This window comes from Chiloscyllium plagiosum, unplaced genomic scaffold, assembly GCF_037043375.1.
Source record: "Chiloscyllium plagiosum isolate Xiang-an unplaced genomic scaffold, Cpla_swu_hap1 HiC_scaffold_12, whole genome shotgun sequence".
NCBI lineage: Eukaryota > Metazoa > Chordata > Chondrichthyes > Orectolobiformes > Hemiscylliidae > Chiloscyllium > Chiloscyllium plagiosum.
The window spans coordinates 89,488,204-89,514,443 of NW_028270150.1; the positions used below are offsets into that span (position 1 = coordinate 89,488,204).

At 40.8% G+C, this 26,240-nt stretch overlaps 1 protein-coding gene across 6 annotated transcripts in view; it reads right to left on the reverse strand.

The window, feature by feature from the left end:
- The window catches only part of lrch1 (leucine-rich repeats and calponin homology (CH) domain containing 1), a 181,686-nt gene that overhangs the window by 35,995 nt on the left and 119,451 nt on the right, over positions 1-26,240 (reverse strand). For 5 of the 6 annotated variants that reach the window (XR_006313117.2, XR_006313116.2, XR_006313114.2 and 2 more), the window contains exons 8-14: positions 21,746-21,851; positions 16,491-16,600; positions 12,757-12,824; positions 11,820-11,906; positions 6,922-7,017; positions 5,354-5,402; positions 4,126-4,167 (exon numbers count right to left, since the gene is read on the reverse strand). Coding sequence is in view for 2 of the 6 variants with exons in the window: in XM_043700370.2 (XP_043556305.2) it covers positions 4,126-4,167; positions 5,354-5,402; positions 6,922-7,017; positions 11,820-11,906; positions 12,757-12,824; positions 16,491-16,600; positions 21,746-21,851 (558 nt within the window). In the remaining 4 variants the exon portion in view is untranslated. The remainder of the gene's footprint in view (positions 1-4,125; positions 4,168-5,353; positions 5,403-6,921; positions 7,018-11,819; positions 11,907-12,756; positions 12,825-16,490; positions 16,601-21,745; positions 21,852-26,240) is intronic. The other variant, XR_006313115.2, reaches the window with a different exon arrangement.

Below are 26,240 nucleotides of genomic sequence, written 5' to 3' on the forward strand. Positions count from 1 at the left end.
CAGCAAGATGAAGCAGCAAGTAACTCACTTCCTGAGTCCCCAAAGCCTGCCCACCAAGGCCAAATCAGGAGCTTGCTGGAATATTTCCCACTTGCCAAGATGAGTGTGGCTCCAACAAACTTAAGGAGCTCAACACCATCCAGGACAAAGCAGTCACTCGATTGACACCACATTCCATAACATTCACTCTCTTCCACCACCAATACTCAGCGGCAGCAATGTGCACCATGTACAATATGTACTGAAGAAATTCACCAAGATTCCTTTCCCATAATCCAAACCCACCACCACTTCCACCTAAAAGAACAAGGGTAGCAGATACATGGGAACACCACCGCTTGCAAGTTCCTCTGCAAGCCACTCACCATCCTGACTTAGAAATTTTCTGTACTTTAGTGTCGCTGGGTCAAAATCCTGGAACACACTCTTCAACAGCACTGCAGCAGTTCAACATGGCAGATCACTACCACCTTCTCAAGGACAATAAATTCTGGCTAGCCAGCCAAACCCATGTCCCATGAAGGAAAAAAGGAAAAACCTCACTTGGAGACTAGTTTGCCTGAGGAAAACTAATTGCTGGTTTGAGAAGTAGCTGAAGAGATAGTTCCTTATATGCAACTAACGAGTGCGTGCAACATTTTCTTTCTAACTGCCTACCCCAGATGAACATAAAAATTCAAAAATAAATTTCAACTTAAATAATTTATACATTAATAACATGTATCATTATGCTGAGAAAATCTTATCCCTGCATATAAGCATCCAAATTGGGCGTAGGAACACAGCAAACTGAACATCTAATCAACTGAACTTAACGATAAAACCTGCTACCTACTGCATAAATCTGGAGAAATTCAGTAACACTTTACAAGACAATTTCTCAGAGAATCAAGAGAAAGAGCAACCTTCAGGTGAGTGGGAGCTGAAGGTGAGAGAAATTACTAGACCAGGATGCAATGATGCAATGCGATTACAATTTTAGTGTTATACGTTCTAACTTTATTTTTAAACCAGTATTATAAAAGCTACCACTTGTCGGTCTGGCCTCAGGGTATTATCACTTGACTGCTAATCTAGAGACCCAGGTAATGTTCTGGGGACCTAGGTTCAAATCCTGTCATAGCAGATAGAACATGAAACAGAACAGGACGGCAACAGGCCTTTTGGCACACCATATCTGTGCCGACCATGATGCCATCCCAAACTAATCCCACATGGTCTGTATCCTTATGTTCCCTGCTTGTTCATGTGTCTGGTTAAAAGCTTCTTAAACGTTGCTATCATATCTGCTTCTACCATCTCCCCTGGCAGCATGGTCCAGGCACCTATCACCCTCTGTGCAAAATACTTGTCCTTTAAACCTCACCCCCAGCCCCACCTTAAACTTATGCTGCCTAGTATTTGACATTTCCACTTTGAGATAAGATCACTTCACATTTTTCTAAACCTAACAATTCATCTAGCAATTACTATCAAAATGGCTGATCTAGTTCAGTCATTTCTGGTCAATGGTAGTCTGCAGGATGTTGACAGTGGGGGATTCAGTGAGAACAATGTCAAGGAGACTGTCACGGTCAAGGGGAGATGGTTAGATTCTCTCTTGATGGAGATGACCATTATCTGGCATTGATGGAATTTAAATTCAATAAAAATCTGGAATTAAAAGACTATTGATGACCATGATATTGTTATTGATTTTTGGAAAAACCCACCTGGTTCCCTAATGTCCTTTAGGGAAGGGAACTGTCATCCTTTCCTGATCTGGCTCCAAAACCACATCAAGGTGGTTGACTCTGGACAATTACGGATGGATAATAAATGCCCAGCCAGCAACACCCACAACCCATGAATGAATAAAATAAACATTAATAACAGAAACTGCACGTTATCTCATCACAGCATAGTTAAAATATGCCCCACTGCAGTCCGAATGTTGACAGGATGTATACACAGACATGTGACTTTAAAAATGTTATGGGTCAGGAGCAGTAATATTCTTTCACCTGGAGGTGCCTTGCAGTCCAACAACTGATGCATTCCACAATTTGAGACCACACACACCGTGACCAGCAGTGGTGTGCAGTTCACCTACAACTCACACCACACCAGCATTTTCAGCCAAAAACAAATTATACTGGCAAATGAATTCATTACTGAGTTTCATTTTGCACATTCATTATGTATATGCTAGCACCTTTACCAATATGTGGACACAACCCAACCTGCTGTTCACTCCCTATTGTGTTTAATACTCCCTTTATCAAACGATTCATTTTCTTTTAAAACCATATATATGTGCTGCTTCAGCAAGGGCTTGCAGCAGAAAATTCCACATAGTATATGAAAAGTAATCTCTGTTAATTCTTTGTCATAGATTTGTATCCAGTTAGTATTGTAAAGAAAACAGCCTTCAATTATAAAAGATAGTTCTTTTTAGCTACATTATTGTGCTACTACCTAACATCTGCTCCTACACATCTCTTTTTCATATTTTCTTTCAATGCTCTTCCCACCAAAATATTTCCCATTGCACTGGACTGCATCTGCCATCTCTTTGCCCACTCCACCAACTCGTCAACGTCCTATCGGATTTCTGCACCGTTCTCCTTAGTCTACAATTCTCCCGGGTTTTGTGTCATCTGCAAATTTAGAAATGATCCCCCTGCACAGCAAGATCCAGATCATTAATTATATATATCAGGAAAAGCAAAGGAGCCGGTACACCCACTGCAAGCCTCCCTCTACCCCTGAAAAGTGATTGGGTCAATGGGCTGAGGAATAGCAAATGGAGTTTAATTTGGATAAATGCATTGTATTCTATTTTGGTAAAACAAAGTCAGAGCTTATATAATTAAAAGGACCTTGGATACTGTTTTTGAACACAGACACCTAGGGGTCCAGGTCATAATTTTTTGAAATGTGCATCACAGGTAGACAGGATGGGTAAGAAGGCATATAACACATTTGCCTTCATTGCTTAGACCTCTGAATAAAAGAATTGGGATGTCATGTTGAGGTTGTACTGGTGAGGCCTCTTCTGGAATACTCTGTCCAGTTCCAGTTGCCCTATTATAGGAAAGGCATTATTAAGCTGGAAAGGGTTCAGAAAAGATTTACCAGGATGTTGCCAGGAATGGAGGGTTTGAATTATACGGAGAGTTTGAATAGGTTGCAGCGTAGGAGTTTGAGGGGTAACCTTATAGAGGTTTCCAAAACCATGAGGGGTATAGATAAGGTGAATGGCAGGTACCTTTTTCCCCTAGGGTGGGGGATTTCAAGGGGGCATATTTTTAAGGTGAGGAGAGACATTTAAAAAGGACATGAGAGGCAATTTTGTTTACACTCAGAGAGTGGTTTGTGTGTGGAATGAACTTCCAGAGGAAGCTGTGGTTGCAGATACAGTGAGAACATTTAAAAGATATTTGGATAAGTACATGAATAAAAAATGTTTGGAGGGATACAGGCCAACGCAGGCAATGAGGCTATTTTAGTTTGGGACTATGGCCAGCATGGACTGGTCAGACCGAAGGGTCTGTTTCCGTGCTGTATAAACATATAACTCTATGCTTGCATCAAAGGGAGGGAAAGCGTGGTAAAGTCACAGGCCTAGTAAACAGCACTCTAGGTTATTCATCTAGATGGTGAAATCTGTATTCAGTAAAAAAAAAATTGGAATAGACCTAGCCTCATGTAACTACTGTCGACTGTCATTAAAGCCCGTCTGGTTAACCGGAGTCTGCTGTCCTTAATTAGTCTAATTTCAGACACACTTAACTGCCCTCTGGACAATTAGGGATGGGCTATTAATGCTGTCGAGCCAGTGACGCCCACATCCCATGAATGAATTTTTAAAAATTCCCCTCGCCCTGTTAATCAAATTAAATTTGCAGTGTTAATAAATAACAGAAAGATGTTAAGTGATAATATATTATTGTTGACAACTTTTAACCAATGGTCTTGTGAGGGTCACAAGTGATACTCTGAAGAGAAAAGTTTGCACTGTAACATTTTGCATCTATTTTTGTACAGTGCTAGTATTTCCCTGCGACAAGTGTTAGTGATGCACAGAAACAGATGAATCAAAGTTAATGAGGTGAGGAATTGTTACGGAATAGAATGAATGACCTCAGATGAAGAATCCTCATCTACACAAAATGGAGCAAGAGCCTAAAAATAAGAACAAAAGAAAGCTGCTTTAGCATGAAAAGTAAAACCCACATTACAGTGCAATTATTTACAATGTAGATAAATTTGATTACAGTAGTGATAATAATTGCATTTTAATTCTTGCAAAATGCACTTTGAACATAAATACAATGAATTGTTTGAACACGTATTTTCAACGTCATCACTAAACTCCGTGCATCTACTGAAGCTAACATAATTTTAATGATAAACTGCAAATTACATCCTGTTTCGCTACCATCCCCTTACTAATGTTATCCTTTTCTGGAGCAATTTGCCACTTTTCAACTATGGTTCTAAAAAACATTCTAAAAACAGTAAACCATTCAACCTCTCCAGCCTGTTCTATTATTCATGACTGATCTTAATCCCTTGATCTGCCTTTGTTCATGACCTCTTCTAGCTTTAAATCAACGAAAATATAACCAGTTGAAATTTTAACTGAACCCATAAACCTCTGGGTGAGTGTTAGAGGTTCCCCTTGCATTGCATGCAAGGAAAAGCTTAATGATACCACTCTGAACAGCCTAATTCCTATTATAGGTGTATTGTCTCTTTTTCCTTCACAACCCCACCACAGGAACTGGATTTTTCTCTACTATATTAACAAATCCTTTAATCACTCTGAAATCCCTCAATCTTTTGTACAAGGGAATACAAGCCTATTCTATACCGTCTTTCCTCTTAACCCTTTTCGTCTCTTCAAAATCTAACGGATTACGAACAATTTTGATAGCATCTGCTAATGAACTATTCTAGGGAAAAGATTCTGTCCTCACTGCCAGAACGCAAGTGAGAGCTAGTTCTGAAGAAGGATCACTATGTTAACTGTTTTGTGTCCACAGATGCTGTCAGACCTGCTGCGTTTCTCCAGTAATCTCTATTTAAGGCAGAACTGGTGTTTTTCTATTCAGTAACATTATCAATTGCAGCTTCTACAGCCATACTGAGACTCACTAGCTCAGCCCGAACCTGGCACCTTCTTACAACTACAGCTAAGCTTCTCACTGGAAAAACTGGCCAAGCCAGTAGAACATTATGAAAGTTTTGACTGCCATGTGTACTGTTAAATTATTTCAGTTCTGCCTGTCCTTCCCTCATTGATTCTGAATCTTAAAAAACCATGAACTCCTTCTATGTGTCAATAGGTATCCTTTTTTTTCCTCACCTGGTAACTGGAGAACTTCGATGAGGAATTGATTTTTGGTGCCTGCCCACTGGAATGAATGAAAGAAACAGCACATTTAGCAATAACATTAGTCATGGCTTATAATTTACTATCCAGATACACTATACAGAGAAGCAAAATGAGAGATTTTACCCTGTAAGAACCTTACAACAGCTAAAATCATTAAATTCCAGAGTTAATAATTCTGAAAGACATTATATGATCTCATAGCTCAAGAAACATAACTCAATGTTTCTTAAAATAGTAATCTAGTTTAAATTTAAAATGAATTCAGGCAGATAAAATTTAAAACAAGCCACTGGTCTTAACTACTTTGATGCTCTCTTTATGTTCATAGAATCATATAATCCCGAGAGTGTCGAAGGGGTTCAGTGAACATAAGCAAGAAGGTTCAAGAGGTGTGCATCCAAGATGATATGCTGAGATATCACTACTGCACATACTGCCATATTCAGCAAAATCTTAATAACTAAATCATCACTTCCAGAATAAAAAACAGGCAAACGCAAGGGATTCATTCAACAGTTGAAAGTAAGTATTTAAAACGATAAACCCAGACATTTGCATATGCAGGAAGATTTGAACAGAAACGGCCATGTGAAAAGATTAGTGCGATAACCTTACGATGCTGTGGGACAAACAAACGTTACAGCCATGTACATCACTAAGAAAAAGAGAGAATATTCTGGAATGTGTTTTACTGGATCATTCTCAAAGACATAGTTTTGGTTTGGAGCAGAGATCAAAGTCCGCAGGAATCCTGTTGGAATTGTGTAATGTTAATCACAGCTAACAAGATCTCCTGGACTAGTTTCAAACTACGAAAGGAATAAAAAAGTAACTTGCCAGTTTGATTTTGCAATAGACCTAGGCTTTTTAATCTGCTTATCAGCTTCTTTCTGGAGATTTCACAGCTCTGGGCATGCTGGACAATGGCTGTTATCGTGATAAATAAGGCACCATAACTGTGAGATGCAGGTTGGATGGACCAGGCCTCTTACTCTCTGCCATTATTTGGCACACAAGATATCTGGATTGTTCTTTTAAACTAGAGAGTTTTTTTTTTCCCTTCCATAATTCAAGCATTTTACGTGGTTTTATTTGCTTTGCAAGGATCACATTGTTTTGGGATACCCAATTTTTATGCTTTTTGTCAATAAGTGCCTAAGCCACACAGACCACATTCCAGTTTCCATTGCTACTCTGTGCAGATTTCAGCCACTGGTGGTAGCACTAGTCACAGTTGGCTTCAGTGCTCCAGCGAACATTGCCATTAGCGTTTCCAAATATTCTACACTGACCACCTAGTAAAAGTTTGTGTATGGCTACCAGCTGATGATAGGATCAGGGTCCAACTATAGTGTACCTGTGACAGTGTTATGGCAGAGTAGACTCAGTAAGACGATTTAGATTAACAAATGGAAACAGAGGGAGATACTAAACTTGGTGCGCAAAATTTTCACTGTGGAGGAAAAGCAAGCAACTCCAGGAGAGGTAGGAAAGAATGAAAAAAATACCAAATAAAATTAAAAAAGAAAAAAACTTACTTTACTGCAGATGTTTTAAATTCTGAAGGGGTTGTTGTTTCCATCTGTAAAGGATACAGATGCACTTCACTCAAGTCCATACAATTCACATTGAATCTGAGTGGCAAGGAAATTGAGAAACATTTTAAGAAACGAGAAGTTGCTTTAGTTCATGGCAACAATTTATAGTATCAGCTCAGATTTTTTTCAATCAATTAGATATTTATAAATATTCAATAACTTCACTGAAAAATCTCATCAAACCTCTTCAACATATCACAAAATGTGGTGCTCCTCAGAGTACGAAGCTGGTCATTCAGCTAAAATTTATATGTACTGAAAAATGTGTTGCTGGAAAAGCGCAGCAGGTCAGGCAGCATCCAAGGAGCAGGAGAATCGACGTTTCGGGCATCAGCCCTTCTTCAGGAATGAGGAAGGTGTGCCAAGCAGGCTAAGATAAAAGGTAGGGAGGAGGGACTTGGGGGAGGGGCATTGGGAATGCGATAGGTGGAAGGAGGTTAAGGTGAGGGTGATAGGCCGTAGAGGGGGTGGGGGCGGAGAGGTTGGGAAGATGATCGCAGGTCAAGAAGGCAGTGCTGAGTCCGAGGGTTGGGACTGAGATAAGATGGGAGAAGGGGAAATGAGGAAGCTGGAAAAATCTGCATTCATCCCTTGTGGTTGGAGGGTTCCTAGGCAGATGATGAGGGGCTCTTCCGCCAGGCGTCGTGTTGCCATGGTCTGGCGATGGAGGAGGTCAAGGACCTGCAAACCCTTGGCGGAGTTGGAGAGTGAGTTAAAGTATTCCGCCACGGGGCGCTTGGGTTGGTTGGTGCGGGTGTCCCAGAGGTGTTCTCTGAAACGTTCCACAAGAAGGCGGCCTGTCTCCCCAATGTAGAGGAGGCCACACTGGGTGCAGCGGATGCAGTAAGTGATGTGTGTGGAGGTGCAGGTGAATTTATGACGGATATGGAAGGATCCCTTGGGGCCTTGGAGGGAAGTGAGGGGGGAGGTGTGGGCGCAAGTTTTGCATTTCTTGCGGTTGCAGGGGAAGGTTGCCGGGAGTGGAGGTTGGGTTGGTGGGGGGTGTGGACCTGACGAGGGAGTCGCGGAGGGAGTTGTCTTTCCGGAACCCTGATAGGGGAGGGGTGGGAAATATATCCCTGGTGGTGGGGTCTGTCTGGAGGTGGCAGAAATGACGAAGGATGATACGATGTATGTGGAGGTTGGTGGGCTGGTAGGTGAGGACCAGTGGGGTTCTGTCCTGGTGGTGATTGGAGGAGCGGGGTTCAAGGGCGGAGGAGTGGGAAGTGGAGGAAATGCGGTGGGGAGAGCATCGTCAACCACGTCTGAGGGGAAATTGCGGTCTTTGAAGGAGGAGGCCATCTGGGTTATTCGGTATCGGAATTGGTCCTCCTGGGAGCAGATGCGGTGGAGGCGAAGGAACGATGCCCTCCACCGCATCTGCTCCACTTCCCGTTCCTCCGCCCTTGAACCACGCCCCTCCAATTGCCACCAGGACAGAACCCCACTGGTCCTCACCTACCAGCCCACCAACCTCCACATACATCGTATCATCCTTCGTCATTTCCGCCACCTCCAGACAGACCCCACCACCAAGGATATATTTCCCACCCCTCCCCTATCAGCGTTCCGGAAAGACAACTCCCTCCGCGACTCCCTCGTCAGGTCCACACCCCCACCAACCCAACCTCCACTCCCGGCAACCTTCCCCTGCAACCGCAAGAAATGCAAAACTTGCGCCCACACCTCCCCCCTTACTTCCCTCCAAGGCCCCAAGGGATCCTTCCATATCCTTCACAAATTCACCTGCACCTCCACACACATCACTTACTGCATCCGCTGCACCTGATGTGGCCTCCTCTACATTGGGGAGACGGCCGCCTTCTTGTGGAACGTTTCAGAGAACACCTCTGGGACACCCGCACCAACCAACCCAACCGCCCCGTGGCAGAACACTTTAACTCCCCCTCCCACACCGTCAAGGACATGCAGGTCCTTGGCCTCCTCCATCGCCAGACCATGGCAACAGGACGCCTAGAGGAAGAGCGCCTCATCTTCCGCCTAGGAACCCTCCAACTACAAGGGACGAATGCAGATTTCTCCAGCTTCCTCATTTCCCCTCCCCCCACCTTATCTCAGTCCCAACCCTCGGACTCAGCACTGCCTTCTTGACCTGCAATCTTCTTCCTGATCTCCTGCTCCTTGGATGCTGCCTGACCTGCTGCGCTTTTCCAGCAACACATTTTCAGCTCTGATCTCCAGCATCTGCACTTTCTCCTAAAATTTACATGTACCTTATTCACACTTACCTATACACATCTCACAGAATTGGACAAAACATCACAGTTTCCAGCAAGTTCACAAATCAGAAGTGCAAAGGACAGTATAGTACCAATTGAATATGAGGAGAATGCAAACTTTCAATGAATGTCCAAGCTTTTAAAAAAATACATTCAAGGAATGTTGGCATTGCTGGCTGGGACAGCATTTATTACCATGTCTAATTTTGGGCGGCACGATGGTTCAGTGGTTAGATTAGATTACTTACAGTGTGGAAACAGGCCCTTCAGCCCAACAAGTCCACACCGACCCGCCGAAGCGCAACCCACCCAGACCCATTCCCTTACATTTCACCCCTTCACCTAACACTATGGGCAATTGAGCATGGCCAATTCACCTAACCTGCACATTTTTGGACTGTGGGAGGAAACCCACGCAGACACGGGGAGAATGTGCAAACTCCACACAGTCAGTCGCCTGAGGCGGGAATTGAACCCGGGTCTCTGGCGCTGTGAAGCAACAGTGCTAACCACCGTGCCGCCCACGGTGCCAGGGACCAGGTTCAACTCCAGCCTCCAGCAACGTGTGCAGTTTGCACATTCCCCTGTGTCTCCATGGGTTTGCTCCAGGTGCTCCAGTTTACTCCCACAACCACAAAGATGCTTAGGGTTATGTGGATTGGCCATGGGAAATGCAGGGATAGGGCAGGGGCGAGGGTGGGGGGGGGGGGTGAGTGGGATGCTCTTTAGAGGGGTGCTGTGGACTCAATGGGCCAAAATCACCTGCCTCCACACTGTGGGAGCTCTATTATCTATGCTTCTAATTGCTTTTGAGAAAGTAGCAGTAGGCATCTTCTTGAACTGTTGCACATATTTCTTTTATGAACACCCAGGAATGTGATGGTGGTGTCTGGGGCATTGTCTGTAAAGTGGGATTTCTTGACCACGACTCCGTCAAGCTATTGCTTGTTTAGCCTGTGAGACAACTCCCCCAAATTTGGAACTGGCCCCCAGTTCTTCTTAAGCTTGACCTTGCAAGTAGATACAAATGTTTTACTAAAAAAAAGTATTTAAATTGGTAAATTTTAAATTCAAAACAAAGGAGAAATGGAAAGCAATATTAAGCTTTAGTTTTTCTAAGGCTATTTAAAGGTGAAGAGAAGTTGCTTCAACTGTTTTCCAAGGGTAAAAGGGATACTTTAAGCTGCCAAAAGAGTACAGTAAGTAGTTTTGTTAGGTAAATTGTTTGAAAATGTTTTCTTGGTTAATTTAAAGCCAGATGTAGTTTACAATTAGAATAAAGGACAAGCATCACTTGTAGAAAGAAATGGATGCAATGGATTTGTGTGCTCTTTTGCATTATAATAACTGGAGGAACTGAGACTGCTAGTGAACAAATCTACTTAGCAAAAGATTAAAGGTAGAATATTAAGGTATAGTAATGGTACAGGCTGTAAGGCCATAAAACCCTAGGAGCAGAAATTAGACCATTTAGCCCATCGAATCAGTGGTGGAGCAGACAAGTCATGGCTGATAAGTTTTTCAACCCCATTCTCCAGCTTTCAACCTGTAACCCTTGATACTCAAGAACCTATCTATTTCAGTCTTAGATGTACTCAATGACCTGGTCTCCACAGCCTTCTGTGGCAGTGAATTCCATAGATTCACCACTCTCTGGCTAAGGAAGTCTTTCCTCATCACACTACCAAAAGGTCTTCTCCTTACTCTAGAGTCTGTTTCCATGCTGTATGACACTGTGATCCTATGAGTCTATGTGTGAAAATCAGCAAATTAAAGAGATATTGAACACAGTAAATTGGGGAAAACAAGCAGAGGAATAACACAGAAAATAATTGTCAAATTGTATTATTCAGTACTTGAAGTCCAGGATCTTAGGAAAAAATAAAGGAAAGCTTAGAGAATTGTAGAGACACAAGACACATAGGGAGTGAGGAGAAAATAAAAGTTGGTGGTAAGAAATTTGAGCATAAAACTTGAGAACATTTTGTGGTGAAGGTAAATTTAAAAGTAACAGTTTGTCGACCATGAGTTAAGATTAAATCTATAGTTGGGCATTAAGTAGTTTACTGCAGGTTAAGATTATAGATATAGACGTGCAATGATTAATCTCCTGGGGGAATTAGATTTATATAGAGGTGATAATCCTCTCTCCAGTGGTTAAGACTACAGGTACAAAGGAATGCGGCATTCAATAACAATACAGAAGGTGGTGCTTGTAAATGAGAGACTAAGGAAATAAAAATAAAGTAACATTGGAATTTATTGATAGGAATTGTAAATGCTGTATTTTCAAATTAATCTTTGATCAATATAAAAATTTTACAACTAAATTATGGGTGAAGCAGGAGTAGTTGAACAAAATTGGCTTTAGCAATAACTGCAAGAGGTTAGGGGTAGACCCAATGAGCACAAGATAAAAGGATGGCAATTAATAGGGCAAGATCAGAAAAGACGAGCTACCAGATTAATGGAGGCAGGAGACATTCTTTGAACAAAATTAATCAAGTGAAAGGAACAGACTAATACAGAAAGTGGAAGCAATATCAGGAAGCACCAAGGAAAGGAAGATAAAACTCTATGAGATATACAAAGCAGTACCTCTGCTGTTCCTGGATTGTGCTTTCTGGTAAACTCAAGCTTTCTATCACCTCTGGTTCAGTGTCCAGATGCTGATCTGTGTTTCGTCTGCAACAGAATTGCAATATAAAAATGGAGAGTGCCATTTATTGTTTACTGACATGAACAGAAGCTTATAATTCTTCACAAAGGGATCAGTTCTTAATTCTATTGGAAAGAATTCACAGATTCTCCCTCTTTGAGCCACACCAATGATTAATGCAAGGTTATAGTTCAAGTTCTTCCATTTGCAGTAAGCAGCATTCTACATGGTAGAATGGATTAGTCTAGCTCATTTTCACTAGAGTCTTCAGTGATTAGCTGCAAATACATACAAAGTATATATGGAAGAATAATAGTCAAAATGCGCAAATCGCAGGAGTAACAAAATGCATATGAAACCACATATTAATTCAATTAATTATTTGTACCAAGAGAATATGGGGTGTATTATATTACATTACATAGCTGGCGAGAAAACTGATTATGAACATTAGGGCAAGCAGCATTAACAGGTCATGTCAGATGGTGAAAAATAGTAAATTGATAATTTTGGTTGGTTGGACCTGAACAATGGAGTCTCTCAGTTATGACCCAAGAAATCTGGTATAATTTTAATTAAATTTTACTGAACCCATTTTGTGGCCCTGATTTGATTTGAGTTTTTATTTGAAGTGATGACTGAGAAGATAGAGGAAGGCAGAGCAGTAAACATTGTCTACATGAACTTTGGCAAGGCCTTCAACAAGGTTTTAAATGGTAGGCTGGTTAGTAAGGTTAGATCGCATGGGATCCAGGGAGAGCGAGTCAACTGGATACACATCCAATTCCTAGAATCAGGAAAACTGACCCAAAATTAAGTGACACAGGAATCACATGCATTTACAGAGGGGTGTTACTGAATATAAAAATTACGAACATATGCTCTAACGTCCAAGTTGCATCTTCCTCAATTCGCAGTGGTTCTTCAGGCTCCATCACCCTTTCCTATGTAAAAGTAACAAGTATCAGCAAAACAAAAATTCTGCTGCATGTCCAAAGCCACAGCTACAACCATTCATAATTTCATACAGTGACATGCATCAAGCTGAATTGCACATAAAGCCCTATAATCTTGGTTATCGCTTATGAATACCGACAAAATAAAGCATTTGATCAGTGGGAGCCTCCTCCACAGAATTACAAACAGCAATTTTTGGAACAGATCTCAGTAGAACAAATTAGTATAATTAAAATAATTTATATACAAAATATAAATGAGCGACTGTTTCCCTCATTATATTACAACAGTACTCTTTATATTTATGGAGCCAGTTTTAGCAAATATCATGGGGAAATTGTTTCCATTAACCGTGATACTCATACAACGATCCAGGCTGCTGTTTATAGTACAGGTAGACAACCTTTATCCGAAATCCAAAAAGCTCCAAAGTCCGAAGATTTTTTTTGAGAGGTTTATTTCTCAGTAACAAGGTTGTTTGGCATGCAAACAGTTAACCCAAGTCCACACCCACTCGATGCGTGTCACTCAGATGTGACATGGGGGCGTGGCCCAGCACTGGCAGGCCTGAATTTTGTTTCAGGGCCCACTTTACTCACAGTAAGTCTGTTCTTTGCAAAGTTTTTTTTAAAATTCCACCATCAAACTGCCACTTATTTTGAAATTTGAAAAATTCTGAATTCGGAAAACCAGCTGGTCCCGAGCATTTCGGATAAAGGATTGTGCATCTGCATTTGTGGGATATAACTCGGAGATAATACTTTGTCTTCTTTGCTACCAATTTTTATAAGTGGAGAGAAATACTAGAAGAGGAGAATACAAGAGAGACAAGAGAATGGGTTAATGTCACAATTACTACATATTGTAGGAGGCAGAGACACCTCTGGACCATCCAGCAGAGAGATGTACAAAATACAGACAGCACCAACATGTTAAATGATCAGTCTACAATTTGGCACTTGGCAGAAGGCAACTTAAAATTTAGGCTGATATTTAAAGGTTACTTTTCGATTTAAAAAAACAATAATTTAAAAGTGACACCTTTAAGTAAAAACAATGACTGCAGATGCTGGAAACCAGATTCTGGATCAGTGGTGCTGGAAGAGCACAGCAATTCAGGCAGCATCCGAAGACAGGCAAAATCGACGTTTCGGGCAAAAGCCCTTCATCAGGAATAAAGGCAGAGAGCCTGAAGCGTGGAGAGATAAGCTAGAGGGGGGTGGGGGTGGGGAGAGAGTGGCATAGAGTACAATAGGTCAGTGGGGAAGGAGATGAAGGTGATAGGTCAGGGAGGAGAGGGTGGAGTGGATAGGTGGAAAATGAGCTGGGCAGGTCGGACAAGTCCGGACAGGTCAGGGGATCGAGTTGCTGGAGGTTAGAAGCTAGGATGAGATGGGGGAAGGGGAAATGAGAAAACTGTTGAAATCCACATTGATGCCCTGGGGTTGAAGTGTTCCGAGGCGGAAGATGAGGCGTTCTTCCCCCAGGCGTCTGGTGGTGAGGGAGCGGCGGTGGAGGAGGCCCAACACCTCCATATCCTCGGCAGAGTGGGAGGGGGAGTTGAAATGTTGAGCCACTGGGCGATGTGGTTGATTGGTGCGGGTGTCTCGGAGATGTTCCCTAAAGCGCTCTGCTAGGAGGCGCCCAGTCTCCCCAATGTAGAGGAGACCGCATCGGGAGCAACGGATACAATAGATGATATTAGTGGATGTGCAGGTAAAACTTTGATGGATGTGGAAAGCTCCTTTGGGGCCTTGGATAGAGGTGAGGGAGGAGGTGTGGGCGCAGGTTTTACAGTTCCTGCGGTGGCAGGGGAAAGTGCCAGGATGGGAGGGTGGGTCGTAGGGGGGCGTGGACCTGACCAGGTAGTCACGGAGGGAACGGTCTTTGCGGAAGGCGGAGAGGGGTGGGGAGGGAAATATATCCCTGGTGGTGGGGTCTGTTTAAGTAAAAGGCAGGCGTCTGAGGATAAGACCTGGTCAACCTTGTGATTCAGCCATTATGGAATGGATTCCCATTAAGCTACTTTTGGGACATCTTGCCTGAAGTTTCTTGTGAAATCCAAAACAATTTGAGAACAGAGATTATAAATGTAAAGGATGTTCATTATTTCCACACTCGAGTTGGGCAGCTGAGTCTGGACTTGATTGTTGGAAGCAATGTGACATGAAAAGCATTGCTTCCCGAATGAACCATTGATTTAGTATTAGCTTCATTGTCTGCCGCTTTGAAAATCAGTGGCAGCACTGAGTGTCCTTGTACATTAGTCGTTGAAAGTAAGCATAAAGGTTCAGTGGATAGTGAAGGCAGCAAATGGTATATCAGCCTTCAAAGTGAGAAGATTCAGTAAAGGAGCAGGGAAATTTGCAGCAATTATACAGGGCATTGGTGAGACCACACCTGGAGTACTGTGTGCAGTTTTGGTCTCCTTATCTGAGGAAGGATGTTCTAACTAAGGGGAGAACGCAACAAAGGTTTACCAGCCTGACTCTTGGGATGGCAGGGCTGACATACAAACATGGACGATATCAATTAGGACTATATTCACTGATGTTTAGAAGAATGAGGGGAGATCTCACAGAAACCTCTGAAATTCTAACAGGACCAGACAGGGTAAATGCAGGAAGGGTGTTCTTGATGACCAGGAAGTCCAGAACCAATAGAAATAATCCAAGGATTTAGAGTAGGCCATTTCAGACTGAGATGAGGAGAAATTTCTTCACTTAGAGAATGATGGGCCCATGGAATTCCCAACCACAAAAAGCGGTTGAGGCCAAAACACTGAATGCCTTCAAGGAGTCAGGTACAATCCTACTGGCTAAAGGGACCAAAGGATGTGGGGAGAAAGCTGGAACAGGATACTAAATAACGGTGCAGCCTGGAAGGGCCAAATGGCATACACTTGCTCCTATTTTCTACATTTCTATTATTATTTGTGACAGATATTCTAAATTTTCCACTTGTTGTTCCAGGTCTAGCTTTGCTGATGTTTGTTCATTCCTCATCAAGCTGTGGAACTGGACATTTTTCTCACTAGTCTGTTAATAAAGTTTGTTTACATAAAAGCCATACAGCAACACATTGTATAGTGAGACATGAATATGGTGCTAATTTCAAATAGCTTCTTACCTCATTTTGAATTGAATTGAATTTGAATTGAATTTATTGGAACATGAATTAAAGCTTTGACTTGCACTGCAGCTGCTCGTAATGGACACATGAGCAAGCAGATTTTTTTATTTCAGAATGCAGAGTTGATCAGATATCCATGCAAGTATCTGCACTTTATTTCAATGATTATTCTCTATCTGCAAATCAAGACTGAATCCGACACATTCCTTTGTCTCAAACATGCCTCAATGTGATCCAACTGTGTTATTCAACAGAACTTGAATGTGAAAAGAATTCAGAGATCAAAGTTTAAATTTCAAAGACAATAAGTTCTCAGATGGTTACTGGGAGGCAATCAAAATCAATATCATTCTTTCAAAAGGTGATTTAATGCAACATGTACCTCTTTGGCCGATAAAGGGAACAATGTGTAGATGCAGAGCTACTATCTAATGAATATAGTGGGCATTAGCAAATACTATATAATACAAGGGCACTGGCATACAAGTATCTTCAGGAAACATTTTACATTTATCACTTGCCTTTACGTAAGTCCTAAACTCAGAACTCAACCCATCATCCCTGCCAGACAACCTGTCTTTCACTTCTAGATTATTTTGCAGCAGCTCCTTCGATTCCTGATCAGGTTCCACTGAGGAAAAAGAATGAAACAAATATAGATATAAAAATATAGCTATCCTACTTCATAAAATAAAGCATGTTGAAAGAAAATCCACAAATGGAAGCAATGTGACATGCAAAGTATTGCTTCCCAAATAAGTTATCAATTTAGTATTCATTTCAACAACTGTTATTTAAGAAATCAGTGGAAGTATTGGATGACCTTGTACACCAGTTGCTGAAGGTGTACACCAGTTGCTGAAGATTTTGATAAACTAAGTACGCTTTAAACCCAAGTACGGTACTTGATGCTGAAGAAATGACCTTTTAATTATTTCAACACCTGTAAAATGGTCAGAGCTAATGCAACCAGCTGCTCATCATTAGTCAGAAATTTTGACATCTTAAGTGAAACAAGAAAACGTGGAACGTGTATTAAGTGCAAGCTTTATGCAATTAATTTAACCTATCACAGTTTTACTGGAATCAATTTTGTGGCTGGAATGGGGAAGAGCAGATGATTGACATTGCCATAAGCCTTTTCTCAACTGTAAGAATTTCACCTTTACATTTCCATAAGCACGATGGTGTTTCTTTTTTCAAATGTACCACTGCTCCCCTATGAACATATTTCTGCTTCAGATGGTTCCATAATTGTGGCCCATTTGAAAGATGCATGTGATACCTTGGCTCAGGATAAGGAGTTAACCTTGCTACTAACAGCTCAACTTCAATTACTGCCACGGAATGAAAATCCTGGAACTTTCTTTCCAGCAGCAGTGAATGTATCTGCACTGCAGCTATTCAAGGTGATACCTCATCACTATCTTCTCAAGGGCAATTAGAGATGGACAACAGGACAGATCTTGTCAGTGAAACCCATGCACCAATTCGGAGGAGTAGGTCATACCACCCCCAAGTCATGTCTGCTATTCAATAAGATCATGACTGATCTGAACACTACTTTTAATTCTCTCCCACCTACTACCCTTTGTTAATCAAGTATATAAAACTTGCTTAAAAATATTCAGCGACCCTACCTCCACTACACACTCAGGTAGAGACTACTACAGACTAATGACCCCTCAGAGAAAAATAAACTCTCATCTCCCTCTCAAAATGGGTGACCGCTTATCTTTAAACTAGGCTTTCCCACAGTATCTTTTATGTCAAGTCCCCTCAGGATCTTGGGTATTTCAATAAGATCACCTCTCACTCTTCTAACTCCAATGAATACAGAACCAACCTTCCCTCATTAGATAATATCCCTGAGCGCAGGAATCAGTTTAATGAACCTTCTCTTCACTGCTTCTAATGTATAATGTCCTCTCTTGATGAAGGAAACCCAATCTGTACACTCTAAATGTGGTCTCATCAATACCCTGCACAACTGCAGAAAAGCTTCGCTACATTCATATTCCATTCTCTTTGCAATAAACAACACCATTCCTTTTATCTTTCTGATTACTAACTGTACATGTCACGAAAATGTTTTTAAAAATCCATGAACAAGTGAAAGAACTAATTCTGTACAATCTAAGAGTCCACTGTGAAGAACTGGCATATATGAAACATCAGAGCCGAAGTGTCTAGGTATTATAACAGCCACGTCTACAAGACGAGTACATACCTCGTAAAGATTAATTAGATTTCTTTAAAGCAGTGTGCTATGTTTGTGGATAAAAGGGAGCCTTTTGTAGACTGTAATTAGATTTCCAGAAAGCATGTGATTAAAGGTTCCTGCTGAAAATAAAAGCTCATGATGTACGGCAGGGTTCCCTAAAGTGGGGTCAGGACCCCAAGTGAGGTCGAGAGCGGAAAATTTGGGGTCACAAGCTCTGAGGCTCCAATGAGAACTCTGCCCATGATATAACTGCTGTGCTCCAACTCTCTCAACTACCATCACCTCTCAAGCTTTGAAATGGGGTTGCAATGGGAAAAGGTTTGGAAAGCACTGGTGTGGGAGAAGTGGGGTGACATATTATAATGGACAGGAGATTGACTGGCTGACAGAGATGATACATTATTAGGTTTTTTTTGTCTGAGTGGCAGAGTGGAATCTCACAGAGGTCTGTGGCGAAGCCTCAAATCTTTTACAATTGACATCAATCATTCGGACAAGGGGAGCAAGGGAGTGTAGCCAAATTTGCAGACAACACAAAGGTACACTGGAGATTATGTTATGAAGAATACATGCATTTGCAGAAAATTACAGTTAGAGTGAGTTGGCAAATATCCGACAGATGGATTGTAATATGGGAAAACGTGAAGTTGCTCATTTTGACAGGAAGAATAAAAAGGTTGTGAATTACTGAAACAGAGAAGGACGAGCAGAGGGATTTAGGTGTCTCAGTGAATGAGCAACAAAATATTTATTATGCTTGTCCAGCACATAATAAGAAGGATGATATACTTTGGTTCAACAGGAACTAAACACAAAAATAATGATGTGATGCATCAGTTATACAGAGCATTGGTGATACCACAGTTCAAATGTAGTGTGCAGTTTTAGTCTCCTTACTTCAGGAGGGCTGCAAGTGCATTGGAGATAGTTCAGACGAGGTTTACTGGATTGATACCGGGAATGATAGGATTGTTCCATGAGAATAGGTTGGACACACTGAGCTTGTTGCCACTGGAGTTTAGAAGGGTAAAGTGAATAAGATTCTGTCTTGACAAGGTGGACATAAAAGGGATGTTTCCTCTTGTGGATGAGTCCAGAAATAGGGGGTAATGTACTAATACTACGCGTATCCTCAATAGACAGAGATGAGAAGAATTAATTTCTCTCCAAGGGTTGCATGACTTTGGAACATTCTGTCACGGGTGGTGAAAGTGGGGTTGTTGAATATTTTTAAGGCAGAGGTAGATAGATTCTTGTTAGTCAACAAGATCAAGGCTATCAGAGAACTTGAAACACAAAAGAGGTCAGTCAGGAACATATTGAGTAGCGGGGCAGGTTCAAAGGGCTAAATGGTCTATTTCTGTTACTAATTCATATGTTCGGGATGTAATCCAAGTGAAACTAGTGGAGCACATTCTCTAAATTGAAGTGATGGACTCCTAATAATTCAATTTAAATTTAGATAAACCTGCCTATTAGTGCTTAGTTTCATAAATCGTGCCCTTTGTATCACATCCAAATCTTCTGACCAGTTTCATTACCATGATACCAGTGATCATTAATAGACTCACACAGTCATAGAGATGTACAGCATGGAAACACTGCCAGATTCTTGCAAGAAACGCAGTGGTTTCATTATTGTGGCTGACATGTTGATCGTGTACCTTCTTTGCAGCCGTAACGTTGTATTCCTCGCTCTGTCCCATCACCCTATGATCTGCCTGTACTGCACACAAACCAAAACTTTTTGCTGCACTTAATTACATGTGACAATAATAAATCAAACCAAATACATCAGTTCAGTTTCTATCCATGTCCAACAGCAAGTTAGAAAATAAATTGCTTGGAGAAAACATGTCCTTTGCCACTACCTCTGCCTTTTCTCTACATCCCTCCTCTCCTCTCTGGAATCAGAGCCTCTTGCCCACTGTCACGTCAATTTGTTGCTTGAAAACTAGGAGCCGACGAAGAGAGAAGAGGAAAATCCCAGCACGGATACTGCATTTTAATATATCCATAATCATCATTCACATTCACGTACTTGCCAACTATCAGCAAAGTAAACTTAAGATCAAACACTGGTATTAAAATTTAAATTAAAACTAAATATATCTCTGAAAGAGGGAGTAGTGATTTCCTGGTAAACACTTCAATTCTGGTGCCTATGTGATCTCAGGTTGTCATGACGAGAGCATGTCAAATAGAAACCCTTGGAGGCGCTGAGTAACAGTTTTTGGTGCATTCCACAGGAGCTTACAGAACAGAAAAGTTGCTGTTGACAAAGAATCTGGAAAACTGCTGAGTAAAGATCAATCAGGGATACGTTAAGGTTTCATTTTCTATTTAATAGAATAGAGATTGGGAATATGTCAGGGTATGTATTGCTATCATTATCAAATTTGGAACACTCAGGTAAAGTTGGCTGATTGTGAAAGGACAGTGGGTGTTTCGATCTAGCAACAAGAAGTGAACTACAGAGCTGGGACTGTTTTCTTCTCTGAAAACATTTTCGGTCTCTGCAGGGCTCACAACTCCGGAGTGGTTGCTTACATTTAAATATCATTTTAGAATGAAGACTTCATTGCAAATGTGGTGTATAATTTTGCAATACTCTATTGTGATTGCATCCAATGTGCAACAAACTATGGGAGACCTGGAGTAACTTTCAGTTCTCTCCATGGCAAATCCACAAAAACACACCTATATCGAAAGCACAAATTCCTGTGAGGGTTACAGGGACTGGTTTGGAAAACATGCAGACAAGATTACTTGGCCAATTAAACGAGTACTTCTAAGTGACCATATTAGACAATGTTACTAAACTAGGCATCGGCTTTAAATAGTTTAATCACAGCATTTTTGAAATATCACCATCATAAGATATTTTAGCCCTTCAAGTTTATGCTAAAATTAATTTCATATTAGAATAACCGAACAAAACCCAATTTTCTTTCATATTCCACAATATCTTTCTTCAAGTGCTTATCTAATTCTCTCTTAAAAGTAATATTCAACAATTGGCATGGCAAGATATTCTATTTAATGTTCGCCTTCTTCAGCAAAAGCCTGAAATTTATGTTTGATCAGATTAGCTACAATATGGAAACAGGCCCTTCGGCCCCACACCGACCCTCTGAAGAGTAACCCACCCAGTCCCATTCTCTTACCCTATTTTCACCCCTGATACTATGTCTCTTTGCTCTGGATGATTTTACACCAATTACATTCTCAAACCTCTTCAAAACCTTGAAGACTATCAACCTTCCCTTAACATTCCCTGTGCCAGTGAATACATTCAAATGTTCAACATGTTTCATAACAATATTGCTCTCTTCAATATTATCCCAGTGAACTTGACGCATGTCAATATCCCTTCTGCAATATATCTTATACACAGATTCATCACTGCCTCCTGTATAACTGGCAGTCTATGTTTAAGAAAACACAACAATCAATGTTGTTTTTCAAGATGTGAATATCTATACTCTAAGGTCTCAGAATCTTACTACTTACTGTACATTTATGGAAATGCATGAATGATAAATCACTTACCTTTCATTGATCTAACATTCAAATATTCCTCCTGTTTATTCAACTGATTTTCTTCAGAGATATGTGCCATCTGAAGGGTCAGACTGCCTGTATCTTCATCTGAAGGCTGAAGATAGAGGTCTTATATTAAATGCAATAAATATAAATAGATCATAGAGCAGAAGGTTTTACAAACACAAACGCATCCTTTAGCCCTACTCCAATAGTTGTATAATTACTTCTGAGAAAGAGCATTAACTTTAACATAAAAGTTGGAATTATTTTTCCAAAATTATTGTTATTCGAGTAGCTGCTGCAGTATCCAAGTTGGAACCTTCAAGAGTATATGAAAATCTGATTGGATTCACTCAAAATAAAACTGCCAACAAGTGCAAAACAATCCAGGTCACCCTGCTTGATAAGTTCTACAAGGAAAGGAATGGACTACTTCTTGCATTTGAACAGATTTTGCTGATGGTATAGTTATCCCACCAGGTGACAATTATAATTCAGATTAAAACATTTTTAGCAACATAAACTGATTAGTAATGCGAATGCAGAGGAGTACCTAGATTTTAACAAGAAAGACAACAAAGGAAAGGAGAAAAATAGTATATAAACTATATGCAGATTAATTAAAGGAGGTGAAAAAATAGTCAATAATTAATGGTTGTTTCCCAAGCGAAGCTAACAATGGATAGAATCATACAGGCATCCACAGCATAGAAACAGCCCTGGAGAGGGTCAGTGTGCCTGCCTGCCTGCCCCTTGTTCGGGTTGTGCTAGCACTCAGGTAAAGCATTGTAAGGGAACATACAGTATCCAATGGCACAATACAGGCCTTTAGAGAATGTTGGGCATCACAGGGATTGGGTGCATCATCACCCCAGACAATGTTATGCTGATTTAATAAGTTTCTGTCTACCTTTTACAAGTTTCTGTTAAGTGTTCGAGTACGTTTGTATTACAGTGTCCCACCTGCGGCTATTTTATTTGATTTTAATTTTGCTTTGAAACAGCAGAAGCAGCCATTCAACCTAACAAGTCCTCATCAGTGTTTATGGCCTCATCAGTTTCTTTACACATTAGCTCATTTCAGCTTGTTTGCATATCCATCCATTCTCCTCTTTCCATGATAATCCAGCTCTCCTTTAATCTTATGTGCTTAATTGTAGTCTTGTGCTCTCACATGGTTAGCACCTAATTTTTTTTTAAAGTCTTTCTGGTCTTACTCTTGTACACCTGACTGAACCCAGCATGATGGGTTTGAGAGCAGTTCAATTTTACTGCTGTTGGATGGCCAGCTGTGCCCCATGGAAACCCAATGACTCTGTTTCAAATCCAAAACAATTAGCTTGGTGAGTAATATCACATGACAAAAAAAAAAGGAGGTGCCCTCAATGTGAAGATGGGACCTCATCTTCACATGAACTGTATAGGTGATCACACCTAACAATGCTAACAGGGATAGATACAGCTGCAAAAGGCACATTGGTAAAGACAAAGTCAGGTAGGGTTTTCATGTTGGCTCTTTCAGTACTTGCTACAGGTCTCAAGTGCTTAATCCGTCATGGTGTTAGCAAGCCACTCTTGTTGATGGATATACCAGGTTCTCTATTCAGACAATAATCAGCAGGAAGTTTCCTTGCCCTTGTCTGTCTTATTGCCTTGAACTATTACGAGTTGAGAGTCAATTTTGAAAAATTTCATGGCCATTCCTTCTCAACTATACAACATTGTTCCATTACATTACTGGTTTGTCCAGTAACTAGAACAGTACATAGTTGTTAAGTGAAAAGTCTGGGAAGCTAACTGCAAAGAATTATTCTTATAATATGACTCTGTCAGGTCATGGCTTATCTCTTAAGTGGGACAGCTGTCCCAATTTTGGCACAAGTTCCCAGATGTTAATAAGAACTTTTTCAGATTGACTGGACTGGGTGTGCTTTCATCATGAGGGGGGGAAAGGAGGGCTGATTTCTTTCATTAAAAAACATTAGTAAATCAGGTGAATTTTACAACAATCCAATAGTTTCACAATCAATTACTGAGACTAGTTGTTGATTCCAAATTTGCATCATTAGCAGTATTTAAATCCTCTGACAAGTATGTTGAGATTTGAGTTGAGTTCTTTGGTCCTGCAATACAGTCATTGTTCTACACTATCTGCTGTATCCAACTTCCAGCAGTTTACCTTCAGCAGCTATTTGATGCACTGAAAGCATTTTAGGGAACAGTATCAAAGCTAATTCTAAGGCACAGACAGCCGTGACTCAATGCTGAATCTATCTTCCCTGAAAAGGTAGCAGGGTAAGGTAGTGAAGCTCATTTAAATGCTAAAAAGCATAAATAACATATCAAAAGTGTTGCTGTACCAAAACAGGTGCAACTGAGGGCCATGTATGCCAAATTAACATCCTTCCAATAAATTTGCACATTACAAAATTTCTATCTTCTCTGCAGAGTATTGGATAAATGTAGGAGTCCAAAGGCTGGAACAATTTAGTCCTATCTAAAAGGAGCTGGTTAAATATCTGGTAAGGAGTATGACCACCTCTGGTCCATTCTTTCCTCTTTTAATATATTGATCATCTGAATGGTCTTGTTAAGCGTATCGCTAAATGTCAGAGAATTGAGTACCAACACAAACAGCTTTGTGAAAGTATATAGACAAAGAGATAATCACATTTTACCAAAAAAACTGCATCCTTGAACTTTGAAGTTCTTGTTTTTTCACTCACTTTTGTCCCTCATGTTAGTACCAAATGAATAAGCCGGCAACAATAAAAGCTATTTTGTCTCTGTTTTCAGGTTGACATTATTTTGCATGAAATGTGGACTAAAAGCAACAATTCCACCACACACTCTTGGACATGGCAAATTCCAGAACAAAAACATGAAAAGCTACAAAAACTTCTTATTCTTATTTGAATAACATAGAATTAAGATTTGAATTAGTCCCAATGCTCAAGTTTAGGATGGAATATTTCAGCCTAGCTCTTCCTGCTTCCTGGCCACAAGAGGCTTATTTAATTGGTGCATAAATAAGGAACAAGTAAATAAATAGATAAAATCCAGGAATAGTTATATGCTCAATTAGATTTGCATTGCCATTTCCTGTGCATCTTAGCTGCTGCATTTATTGTCTAAATGCAAGATGACAGCAGCAGAAAATGTATCAAACTAAATAGCACCATGCGACCCTGACAATATTCATTAGCTTGGCATTACAAGGTCGCAAAAATTTTTAAAAACTCTAATTGAGATGATACATGTTTTTTAAGTTGGCATTATTTTCTACAAACAGCAATTTTTATTTTTTAAACAGCTTCTTTCCACTTGGTCGCATGATAATTCTACCTCAGCCTGATCAACCTTGACCAACCACCTGGAGCTTTCAGTCATTGGAAAAGTCTGAACTATTGGATTTTCACTCTTGACTTCAGATAGAATTTGCAATATACTTTACAACTTCAAGCTTAACGTTTACATTTTCAATCACTGAAATTAAATTCTAATTCATTTAACAAGACCGTTTATGCCAAGGCATAGCATGACAGACTGGCCAATTACACGGGCTTTCTGTTTATTCCTGGAAGAGCTGCTGAATCTCAAAGTTATGCAAAAAAACCCCACAATCTTGAGTAAGACAGGAAATGCTCTCAGGACGGCGCAGCACTCACTACCAAGCTGGAGTGTGCTGCCTTGTGAATAAATGTGATAAACCGTCTACTGAGAAATTTAGAGACCTTTTGAATCAAGATTCACTGTTCTGTGTTATTGTGCAGATGGTAAAATGCCAAGATGTAGAAGAATTATAGAATCCCATTCGGCCCATCCAGTCTGCACTGACCCTCCAAAGAGCATCCCAACCAACCCAGCCCTTCCTGATGAAGGGCTTTTGCCTGAAACGTCGATTTTGCTGAAGCTCCTCGATGCTGCCTGAATTGCTGTGCTCTTCCAGCACCATTGATCCAGAATCTGGTTTCTAGCATCTGCAGTCATTGTTTTTAACCTCGTTTTATCCCAACCAACCCACCCTATTCCTGTAACCCCACATTTTACCAGAGGTAACCTGTCAAACTTGCACATCCCTGGACAATTTAGCATAGCCAATCCACCCAACCTTTGGACTTTGGGAGGAAACCGAAGCACTTAGAGGAAACCCACTCAGACAAGGGGAGAACGTGCAAACTCCACACAGATCGTCACCCAGGGCTGGAAAGGAACCTGGGCCACTGGCAGCGTGAGGCAGCAGTGCTCGCCACTGAGCCAGCATACTGTCCCAACATCCTGCCATAAAAATAAAATGTAGATTCATGCCAACCACATGCTTTTTATAGTTGAAAAGTATCTGCAGAACTGATAACACAGGAAGAGAGATGTGAGCCACACTGGACAGATGGTACTTTTTCTGAGATGCCTTCATGCTTAGTTAAGCCACCAATGAGACTGCTGGAGTATCTGTTATTTTAGCAGCATTGCCTGTCAAATGGATATATTAAAATGTCAGAAA